This window comes from Oncorhynchus mykiss, chromosome 8 (genome assembly GCF_013265735.2).
Source record: "Oncorhynchus mykiss isolate Arlee chromosome 8, USDA_OmykA_1.1, whole genome shotgun sequence".
Taxonomy (NCBI): domain Eukaryota; kingdom Metazoa; phylum Chordata; class Actinopteri; order Salmoniformes; family Salmonidae; genus Oncorhynchus; species Oncorhynchus mykiss.
The window spans coordinates 76,036,577-76,048,890 of NC_048572.1; the positions used below are offsets into that span (position 1 = coordinate 76,036,577).

At 42.5% G+C, this 12,314-nt stretch overlaps 1 protein-coding gene across 1 annotated transcript in view; it reads left to right on the top strand.

Moving 5' to 3' along the window:
- Nucleotides 1-8,133, top strand: part of LOC110530643 — a 37,439-nt gene extending 29,306 nt beyond the window's left edge. The window contains exons 8-12 of the mRNA XM_021613860.2: nt 213-301; nt 663-3,301; nt 4,703-4,845; nt 5,097-5,167; nt 5,815-8,133. Of these exons, the coding sequence (XP_021469535.2) occupies nt 213-301; nt 663-3,301; nt 4,703-4,845; nt 5,097-5,167; nt 5,815-6,116 (3,244 nt within the window). The 3' untranslated portion in view covers nt 6,117-8,133. The remainder of the gene's footprint in view (nt 1-212; nt 302-662; nt 3,302-4,702; nt 4,846-5,096; nt 5,168-5,814) is intronic.
- The last annotated feature ends 4,181 nt before the right edge of the window (nt 8,134-12,314 follow it).

A 12,314-nucleotide genomic window follows, 5' to 3' on the forward strand; every position in this document is an offset into this window, starting at 1 on the left:
TAATATCATTGATTGTTCAGAGAATACACTCCCCTAGTGTACAGAGGACTGAATCAGTCCCTGATTCGAGGGGTATTGGGGAAAAGGTTATAACCAACAGTGGTGCAGACCTCAGTCCAGATTTGAAGTAGTAGCGGTTACTAGTAGTGGCTAGGACCTTGGCAGTGAACTTACCCATTTGAAAACTGACTTTCATTTTGGTCTCTTCTCAGGGAAGAAGCTGAACCATCAGATTATGAACTTTGGACCAGCGTTAATAAAGGGGTCACACTCAATGAAAGGGCCCCTGTCGATGAATCTGGTAAGAAAAGTTCCTTAGTGAGTGTAGAGCAGTGAACGTCAAGCTCCTTAGATATGCAAAACTCCTGAATAAAGAATAAGAAACTAGAAATGACAGCCTTAACGATGCAGAAGAACGTGGTTACTAGACCAAAATGGTCAAGATATTCTGCAGTAAACACTTCCCCTGCATCTATTAGGCTGCAGTACCTCGTTCTTTATTTGAAGAAAGTTCCATATCTCTTCACTGCACTGTATTGAGATTTGTTCAAATGTGGTCTAGTCTGTTTTTATCAAGCACCGGATCTGTCTTACTTGTTCTCTTTGACTTTGAGTTAATGTCTATGTGGATGTCTTGCTCACTTCTCTCTTTTCAACACTAGGTGGAGTCCATGCTTCTAATTTCCCAACGTCTCATAAGAGGGAGGAGGAACAGCCCATACAGACCTGTCACACAGAGGAGCACAGTGGTCATATGGCCGAAGGGCAGAACAGAGTAGAAGTCTCAGAGATTGTACCTCAGGACTCACTAACTCCTGAGCCATCCAACACCGCTCACAGAATTCATTCAGAGGAGCACAGTGGTCAGATGACCGAAGGGCAGAACAAAGTAGAAGTCTCAGAGATTGTACCTCAGGACTCACTAACTCCTGAGCCATCCAACACCGCTCACAGAATTCATTCAGAGGAGCACAGTGGTCAGATGACCGAAGGGCAGAACAAAGTAGAAGTCTCAGAGATTGTACCTCAGGACTCACTAACTCCTGAGCCATCCAACACCTCTCACAAAATTAATTCAGAGGAGCACAGTGGTCAGATGGCCGAAGGGCAGAACAGGGAAGAACTCTCAGAGATTGTTCCTCAGGACTCACTAACTCCTGAGCCATCCAACACCTCTCACAGAATTCATTCAGAGGAGCACAGTGGTCAGATGGCCAAAGTGCAGAACAGGGAAGAACCCTCAGAGGTGGTACCTCAGGACTCACTAACTCCTGAGCCATCCAACACCTCTCACAAAATGCATTCAGAGGAGCACAGTGGTCAGATGGCCAAAGGGCAGAACAGGGAAGAACCCTCAGAGGTGGTACCTCAGGACTCACTAACTCCTGAGCCATCCAACACCTCTCACAAAATGCATTCAGAGGAGCACAGTGGTCAGATGGCCAAAGGGCAGAACAGGGAAGAACCCTCAGAGGTGGTACCTCAGGACTCACCAAGTCCTGAGCCATCCAACACCTCTCACAAAATTCATTCAGAGGAGCACAGTGGTCATATGTTCGAAGAGCAGAACAGAGACGAACTGCCAGAGATGGTTCCTCAGGACTTAAGACCTCCTGAGCCATTCAACACCTCTCACAAAGTTCACTCCGAGGAGCACAGTGGTCGTATGTTCGAAGAGCAGAACAGAGACGAACTTCCAGAGATGGTACCTCAGGACTCACTAACTCCTGAGCCATCCAACACCGCTCACACAATTCATTCTGAGGAGCACAGTGGTCAGATGGCTGAAGGGCAGAAGAGAGAACTCCCAGAGGTGGTACCTCAGGACTCACTAACTCCTGAGCCATCCAACACCTCTCACAAAATTCATTCCGATGAGCACAGTGGTCAGATGGCCGAAGGGCAGAACGTAGAAAAACCTTTAGAGAGTGTACCTAAGGACTTACTAACTGAGATTGTACTTCAGCACTCGTTAACTTCTGAGCCATCCAACAGCTCGCACAAAAGAAGCCAGCGCGTCAAGGCATGCTCTTTCTGTGGCAAGACTTTCACTGACACACTGGGCTTGACAAGACACATGCGATCTCACATTGAGCAGAGGTCACACCAATGCACCCAATGTGGGCAAGATTATGATTCCAGTGAGGACTTAGAGGAACACCAGAAGAGAAGCTGTGAGGAGAAGATAAAAAAAGAAATTGGTGAGGACAATGGTGGGGAAACTGTCCAGCAAAAAACGCATCTGAAAAGAGACAAAAAACCTGATCTGAAAGCAGACAAAAAACCTGATCTGAAAGCAGACAAAAAACCTGATCTGAAAGGACACAAGAAAGATCGCTCCATAATGTGCCATGTGTGCGGGAAAGTAACTACTCGTATGTTGGGTTTGCGAAGACACCTTCTACTTCACTTCAACAATGGCGCATACAAATGCCCTGTATGTCCAACGACTTTTATAACAAACGCTGATTTGAGATCGCACCTGAGATTGAAAAGATCTTGTAGGGAAAAATGTTCTGATGAAGTAATTAATACCAAGGTCCATCTCCAATCCAACCCTGGTGAGTACAAGTGTCCTTACTGTGGGGACACTTTCCAGCTACCACATGATCTGAAAGGACACACAAAAGACTGTTCCAGAAAGTGCCATGTGTGTGGGAAAACAACTTTGAAGCCGTGCGGCATGCGAAGGCACATGTTAAAACACAACAACAATGGCCCCTACAAGTGCCCGGTGTGTCCAAGGACTTTTATATCCCGTACTGATTTGAAGATGCACCTGAAAAAAAATAAGCAATGTAGGGAGAAATGTTCTGATGTCATGGTGAAGGAATTACTGTCATCAGTAGATGGTAGATGTGGGAAAAATGAAACAGGAGTCATGACAAGCTGCCAACAACCAAGCTCCAGCAACACTTCTGGGCCTTCAAAGAATATTGAACAGTTCTTTGAACAGTTCTCTTATGACTTTCAGCAATCCAATAACAGCGCGAGTAGTGATGTGAAGCTGAATAACCTCAATGAAAACTACAGTAAATACCAACCCATGAAGGATGTTGACTTGAATAGCCTCCATGAAGCCTCCATGGTGACCACTGAAGACTACAGTGATGAGATCAGTCAATACCAACCCATGAAGGACAAAAAGTCTGTGGATGATTCATTGGAAAATGAGATGCCCAATGACAAAGAACCAAACTCAACCATTGGCTTAACAGGGAAGCAGGTGTCCCAGACTGACCCAAAGCCTCTCCAGGATTCTCAACCAGAGATAAGCGGAGAAGTGAAGAACGAGATACAGGTGATACCGGTTTTGACAATAGATATGACAATACTAAATGCCCTTCAATTTGAGATTCGAAGGAAATACAGGGCTCTAGACTCATTTTCCCCTGATGGCACTGGTGCCACTAACTTCTTCAGTTGGTGGCACCAGCTGTTATTTGGTGGCACCCCCAAAAAGGGGCGTCACATAGACCTGGGCGATAGGAACAAAATTGCCTGAATTGGTGCGATAACAATAAATAGAACGATAAGTTTAAAACCATTTATTTTTTCTTTAAAGTACTTCTACTAGTTTGATGGTTTTAGCATAAATTATTCCATATTAGCAAACTTATTTGAATAATAAATAAATGTAATTTATGAAGTCAGTCATTCATAATGCTTTATCAAGAAGTGTAATAGACTACTGAGATGGTATTCAATAAATAAGTTGTTACATCTAACAGTGAAACAGGCAGGGCAGACACTTTTATTACAGGAATCATGAGGATAATGTACTTTACTATTTAACAAATTCACGGTTTTATCCAGCCAACAAAATAGGACGTTTTGATTGAGTTGACCGGGTAGAATGTTCAGCTTGCACCAGTGAGACCAATGATTTGTTTTTACTTGCACAGCCAAGTCAGAGGGACTAAATGGTCACAGTCTGGAGCCCTGAAATGAAGGACAACAATGGCTTTCAACCCCTTTCTCCATATTGCATTAGTTTTTGCAGATGTGTAGAAACTCGAAAATGTAAGGAATATGCCGGTAGCTCTCAGATCATAATAAATAATCTTTGAGAAGCTTTTGTATCTAGGGCCCTGATTGGAAGGCAAATTGAGCACCAACATGTGGCTGTAACGGAGTGCGTTTCATCCCACCAACATGTACACAACACTTGGCACTGAAGTCAACTGTACTGACAGACAGAGCTTGTGACACAGTGGGAAACGGTTCACTTAAGATCTTGGTGAGGATGACTTCACCACATGGTGACTACTAGTTCTAGCCTGTAAGTTTCTCATCCACTACACTCACCCCCTAGTAGTCTGCTACAGTAGTCTGTGATCCGGGTTACAGCACCATTGTAACAGAGTCTGTTCTGTCCCCACCTGGGACACAAACTCTGGGGGTTGCCTCTGGACCGGGCTAAAAGACATTCCTTTTATTTATTTATTATATATATAGGTCAAAATTGAACTACTATATATTTTATCCCCATTTTCTTCCTATATATCATAAATTATCCACTTTTATGACACTTCAATATAATTTTGTCACTGGATAAAAGCATCTATACCATCTGGTGTCCACCTTGATTTCAAGTTTGCTTAAGTGTGATACATTTAAGTTAATTCAAGAAAATAAATGAAAAGGCAAGGCTTTAAGTCAGAGTGTGCATTTTTATGACCATAATATATATTTTATACAGAGCGGGAAACTGCAGGCTGAGGCCACGGGTTCCCACGGACAGAAAAGAAGAGGCAGAAAGAGAAAACAGAAAAGAGGACGTGGTGTCAAAAATGAGAAGAGCGAAGCAAAGGGTGTGAAAAGAGAGCGGTCACCTGAAACTGAGTGAGTGTCAGCTGTGGAACAGAGGTATTCAAATCCAGGTAGAAAATTAATTGACCAAGGAATACACTCACCTAGTGTACAGAGGATTGAATCTGTCCCTGATTTGAGAGGTTATTGGGGGAAGGGTGAAAAACAGCAGTGGTGCAGACCTCGAGGCCCAGATTTGAATGCCCCTATTGTAGTGGCTAGGACCTTGGAAGTGAACTAACCCATTGAAAATCATAACTGACTTTATATTTGTCTGTCCTCAGGGAAGATGCCGAACCATCAGATAATAAACGTTGGACCACTGTCATTAAAAGGACCACTGTCTGTGATTCTGGTAAGGAGTGTTCCTTAGTGTGTAGAACAGTGAACATGAGCTCTTTATTCAAAACTACTGAATAAACAAACTACAAATGACAGCCTTAAAGATGCAGAGAAATTGGTTACTAGTGTTATGTTCTAATTTTCAGAGTAAATAACTCATGGACACAAAGAGAAGCTTAACCAAGTTGAATTCTTCCCAAAGGGTCGCTACAGCTGTAATTCAGACACAAACATGGCTTCCCGCGTGGTAGTATTCATACTTCACTTTGGGTGGAGTCTCCTTATCGCTAAACTGCATCATTATTGCTGAGCAGGGAGCTGAGATATATGAGCCTTCAACGGTTTCTCCCATTATTAGTACTGCCACATGTGACCGTGTTCCCTGCACTCAGCCCTTCCCAAGCTTCATTATGGCACCCCTCATGTCTCTTTAGTACCTAATGTTCCTATACTTCTGAGTATAACAATGTTCACAGTTTCACCCAGAATCCGACACTAGACCTAAGCGTCCATGCTATTCTGCTGTCAGAATAACCAAGTGCTTATGTGTATCATTCTTTGAGTTCAGTAAACACTTTCACTGTATCTTTTAGGCTGCAGTACCTTGACTTTGTCAATAATATGTGGATGTCTTGCTCACTTTTCTCTTTTCAACACTAGGTGGTGTCTCAGAGAGTGTACCTCAGGACTCACTAACTCCTGAGCCATCTCACAAAAGAAGTCAACGAGTCAAAGCATGCTCTTTCTGTCGCAAGACTTTCACTGAAACACTGGGCTTGACAAGACACATGCGATCTCACATTGAACAGAGGTCACACCAATGCACCCTGTGTGGGCAAGACTTTGAATTCAGTGAGGACTTAGAGGAACACCAGAAGAGTAGCTGTGAGAAGAAGAAGAGTGGTGATGAATACTGTGGGGGAACTGTCCAGAAAAAAAAATATCTGAAAAAAAAACCCTGATCTGAAAAGAGACAAAAAGCCTGATCTGAAAGGAGACAAGAAAACTCATCTGAATAGAGCCAAAAAAAATAATCGGAAAAGAGACAAAAAAACTGATCTGAAAGGACACACAAAAGACTGTTCCATAATGTGCCATGTGTGCGGGAAAGTAACTACTCGTATTGTAAGTTTGCAAAGGCACCTTCTACTTCACTTCAACAATGGCGCATACAAGTGCCCTGTGTGTCCAAAGACTTTTATATTAAATTGTGATTTGAGATCACACCTGAGATTGAAAAGATGTTCTGATAAAGTAATTACAACCAGGCTCCACCTCAAATCCAACCCTGGGGATTACAAGTGTCCTTACTGTGGGGACACTTTCCAGCTACCACGTGATCTGAAAGGACACACAAAAGACTGTTCCAGAAAGTGCCATGTGTGTGGGAAAATAAGTTCTCGAAAACTGGAAATGCGAAGGCACATGTTAAAACACAACAACAATGGCCCCATCAAGTGCCCGGTGTGTCCAATGACTTTTGTATACCATACTGATTTGAAGAAGCACCTGAAAACAAAAAAACTATGTAGAGAGAAATGTACTGATGTCAAGGTGAAGAACAATGCGGATTTGAAATTGCCCCAAAGATTGAAAAGGTCTTATAGGAAGACATTTTCTGATGATGTAATTACAACCAAGATCCACTTCAAATCCAACTCTGGAGATTACAAGTGTCCCTACTGTGGGGACACTTTCCAGCTACCACGTGATCTGAAAGGACACACAAAAGACTGTTCCAGAAAGTGCAATGTGTGTGGGAAAACAACTTCAACGGCACGCGGCATGCGAAGGCACATGTTAAGACACAACAACAATGGCCCCTACAAGTGCCCGGTGTGTCCAATGACTTTTATATACCATCCTGATTTGAAGAAGCACCTGAAACTGAAAAAACATTGTAGAGCGAAATGTTCTGATGTGATGATGAAAGAAATACTGTCTTCAGGAGGTGGTAGATGTTGGAAAATGTTCAATGAAACAGCAGTCATGACAAACAGCCAACAACCAAGCTCCAGCAACACAGGTGGGCCTTCGAAGAGAATTGAAGAGCTCTCTCATGACTCGCAGCAATCCGATAACGGCATGAGTAGTGATATGAACCTTAATAGCCTTGAAGAAGGTCACAGTGACAAGATCAGTCAATACCAACCCATTAAGGACGTTGACTTAAGTAGCCTCCATGAAGACTTCAGTGATGAGATCAGTCAATACCAACCCATTAAGGACATTGACCAATCCAACCCTGGTGAGTACAATTGTCCTTACTGTTGGGACACTTTCCAGCTCCCAGATGATCTGAAAAGCCACACAAAAGACTGTTCCAGAAAGTGCCATGTGTGTGGGAAAATATCCTCAAAGGCATGTGACATGCGAAGGCACATGTTAAAACATGACAACAATGGCCCCATCAAGTGCCCGGTGTGTCCAAAGACGTTTATATTCCATACCGATTTGAAAACACACCTGAAAACAAAAAAACTTTGTAGGGAGAAATGTTCTGATGTGATGGCAAAGGAATTACTGTCTTCAGTAGATGGTAGATGTAGGAAAAATGTTAATGAAACAGGAGTCATGACAAGTTGCCATCAACCAAGCTCCAGCAACACAGGTGGGCCTTCGAAGGGCGGGCCTGTGTTGGGTTTGAAGAGCTTTGAAGAGTTCTTTGAAGAGCTCTCTAATGACTCCGATATCAGTATGAATAGTGACGTGAACCTGAATAGCCTCGATGAAGACTACAGTCAGGAGATCAGTCAATACCAACCCATTAAGGATGTTGACCTGAATAGCCTCGGTGAAGACTACAGTCAGGAGATCAGTCAATACCAACCCATTAAGGATGTTGACCTGAATAGCCTCGGTGAAGACTACAGTCAAGAGATCAGTCAATACCAACCCATTAAGGATGTTGACCTGAATAGCCTCTATGAAGACTACAGACAGGAGATCAGTCAATACCAACCTATTAAGGACGTTGACCAATCCAACCCTGCTGAGTACAATTGTCCTTACTGTAGGAAGACTTTCCAGCTCCGACATGATCTGAAAGAACACAAAAAAGACTGTTCAAGGAAGTGCCATGTGTGTGGGAAATCAACTTCGACGGCATGCGGCATGCGAAGGCACATGTTAAAACACTACAATGGCCACATCAAGTGCCCGGTGTGTCCAGCGACTTTTGTATACCATACTGATTTGAAGAAGCACCTGAAAACAAAAAAACTATGTAGGGAGAAATGTTCTGGGGTGATGGCGAAGGAATTAATGTCTTCAGTAGATGATAGATGTAAGAAAAATGTTAATGAAACAGAAGTCATGGCAAGTTGCGAACAACCAAGCTCCAGCGACACAGGCGGGCCTTCAAATAGCATTGAAGAGTTTTCACATGATTTGCAGCAATCTGATAACAGCATGAGTAGTGATGTGAACCTGAATAGCCTCCATGAAGACAACAGTCAGGAGATCAGTCAATGCCAAGCCATTAAGGACATTGACCAATCCAACCCTGGTGAGTACAAGTGTCTTTACTGTGGGGACATTTTCCAGCTCCCAGATGATCTGAAAGGACACACAAAATACTGTTCCAAAAAGTGCCATGTGTGTGGGAAAATATCCTCAAAGGCATGTGACATGCGAAGGCACATGTTAAAACACTTCAACAATGGCCCCATCAAGTGCCTGGTGTGTCCAAAGACATTTATATTTCACACTGATTTGAAAACACACCTGAAAACGAAAAAACTTTGTAGAGAAAAATGTTCTGATGTGATGGCAAAGGAATTACTGTCTTCAGTAGATGGTAGATGTAGGAAAAATGTTAATGAAACAGGAATCATGACAAGGCTCCAACAACCAAGCTCCAGCAACACAGGTGGGCCTTCGAAGAGCGGGCCTGTGTTGGGTTTGAAGAGCTTTGAAGAGTTCTTTGAAGAGCTCTCTAATGACTCTGATATCAGCATGAGTAGTGATGTGAATCTGAATAGCCTCCATGAAAACTACAGTCAGGAGATCAGTCAATACCAACCCATGAAGGATGTTGACTTGAGTATCCTCCATGAAGACTACAGTCAGGAGATCAGTCAATACCACCCTATGAAGGATACTGACCCGAATAGCCTACATGAAGACTTCAGTCAGGAGATCGGTCACTACCAACCCATGAAGGATGTTGACCTGAATAGCCTCCATGAAGTCTATAGTGATGATATCAGTCATTACCAACCTGTTAAGGACATTGACCCACAGGAGGACAGAAGGTCTGTAAATGATTCAGGGGTAAATGAGATGCCCAATGACAAAGAACCAAACTCAACCAACGGCCCAGGGCCTCTCCAGGACTCAATCTGAGCCAAACAGAGAAGCTAAGAACGAGATACAGGTGATACCGGTGTCAACAATACATACAACAAAACTAAAAGCCCTGCAATTTAAGGTTATAAGAAAATGATGAACAGCAACAACTTCCTTATATGTATTTGTTTTTTTGTTGTAGCTATTGTTATGGATTAGGTTAGGTATTTAGAGATGATAGAGAGATTCCCACTAGTAATTACCAGTTGGAGGGGCATTCAAGTGGATCTTTCCCAGTCGTATGTAGGGATTTGCGAATTTGCGAGATGTTTGAACGCAGCATAACCCGAGTGAAAAGTCAGTTGTCTCTTAGGTGGCGGAGTCTCTCAATAGTTTTGAGGTATCCCCGGTTTGTGAAGCTACTCATGTTCATAAGAGTGCTGATGGCAAACCAGATGGGGAGAAGGATGATTTATGTGGGGACATAGAGGAAACATTCTTTGCCAAACTAGACGGTGGTTTCCAGGTAATGGTTCATCATAGTGAGAAAGTTTATTCTTGTGTGTATCTCGGTTAGAACTTCTGGGCAGAGATATACAGTGCCGTGAAAAAGTGTTCGTCCCCTTTCTAATTTTCACTGCTTTTGCATTATTGTTATACTGAATTATCAGATCTTCACCCAAAATATAATATTAGTTAAAGGGAACCTGAGTGAATAAATAACACAATTACATACTTATTTCATTTATTTCATTAACAAAGTTATGCAACACCCATTGCCCCTATGTGAAAAAGTAATTTCCCCCTTACACTCAATAACAGTCTATGCCACCTTTAGCTGCGATGACTCCAACCAAACGCTTCCTGTAGTTGTTGATCAGTCTCATGTGGCTGTGGAGGAGTTTTTGCCCACTCTTATATGCAGAACTGCTGTAACTCAGCGACATTTTGGGGTTTTCAAGCATGAATTGCTCGTTTCAGGTCCTGCCACAACATTTCAATTGGGATTAGGTTGGGACTTTGACTAGGCTATTCCAAAACTTTAAATGTGTTGCTTTTTAGCCATTTTCATGTAGATTGTGTGTTTTGGATCATTGTCTTGTTAAATCACCCAGCTGCGCTTCAGCTTCAGCTCATAGACGAATGGCCTGACATTCTCCTGAAGAATTCTATGATATAGAGCAGAATTCTTGGTTCCTTCTATTAAGGGAAGTTGTCCAGGTCCTGAGGCAGCAAAGCATCCCCAAACCATCACAGTACCACCACCATGCTTGTCTGTTTGTGTGAGGTTCTTACTGTGGGAATGCAGTGTTTTTGTTTATGCCAGGCATAATGGGACCCATGCCATCCAAAAAGTTATCATTTTTAATTATCTGTCCATAGAACATTCTTCCAAGAGTTGATGATCATCAAGGTGCTTTTTGACAAACTTGAGTGAACTTTTTGGATGACATGGATCCCATAATGCCTGGTGATAACCAAACACTGCATTCCAAAGTAAGAACCTCAAACCAACGGTCAAGCATGGTGCAGCTAGACAATGATCCAAAACACACAATCAAGTCTACATGAAAATGTCTAAAAAGCAACATATTTGAAGTTTTGGAATGGTCTAGTCAAAATCCAAACCTAATCCCAAATTAGATGTTGTGGCAGGACTTGAAACGAGCAGTTCATTCTTGAAAACCCACAAATGTTGCTAAGTTAAAGCATTTCTGCATGCAAGAGTGGGCCATAATTCCTCCACAGCGATGTGAAAGACTGATCAACAACTACAGGAAACATTTGGTTGCAGTCATTGCAGCTAAAGTTGGCACAACCTGTTATTGAGTGTAAGGGGGCAATTACTTTTTCACACAGGGGAATTGGGTGTTCCATAACTGTTAATACATTATTATATTTAAATAAAAAATGTTTAACTTAGGTTTCCTTTAATATTAGGTTTTGGTTGAAGATCTAACATTCAGTATAAAAAATATGCAAAAATAGAGAAAATCAGAAAGGTGGCAAATACTTTTTCACGGCACTGTATGTGAGGAAGTGTGCCATCTGCACAGGATGAGGTTGATTAATGTTTCAATTTATGGGAGACGTTCTTTGTTATGTTGAGTGACACTGAGCAACTTGGTTCTCTTGGTGGTCTGAGAAAGCATTTGGTTCCCCGAGTGATCTGTTGGATTCAGAGTTTGTCAGTGATTATTTTGTTCCTTTAGCTGACATTCTGTGAGGTTAGTGAGGATCCGCTGGATGACCCGGTCTGGGTATTGCGGGATGACACGGCTGTGTCTTGTTACAAGAATAGGGTGCTTGAAGAATTGGGTTTGGAAAAGCCAGATCCACTACAGAGTGAGTTTTGTGAAGTTAAGTGTGAGGAGATGAAGATGTTGGTCAATGTTCACTTGTCCCTGTTGGTGGTTGCTCCAGGTCTCTAATCACTGGACACCTCACAGATGGAGCTTGGTGCGTGTGACCATGGGCGCTGTGAATGGAGTTGGTCTCTCAGGGGGCGGAGTCTCTCAAAGAGAGTTTTGAGGTATCCCCAGTTTGTTAAGATGCTCATGTTCAGAAGATGGCAAACCAGATGGGGAGAAGGATGATTTGTGTGAGGACTCTGTTCCTCTCCCTCAAGTTCGAGTTTTGCAGGTTCAGGCAAAAATTAAACAGTTTAGCGCAGACAACGTTTTCTAAACTATGTTTAATTTTTGCCTTTTGAAAACGACAACTTCCTATGTCCCACAGTTTGTGCTTCTCAGATTTCTTTCTAAAAATCAGTGCTTTGAGCTCACACAAAAAAACAAACTAAATTGAATTAAAATAATTGAAAGCTAAATTAAACCGAAATGTAGGCTAATCGCTCAGCACTAGTGTAC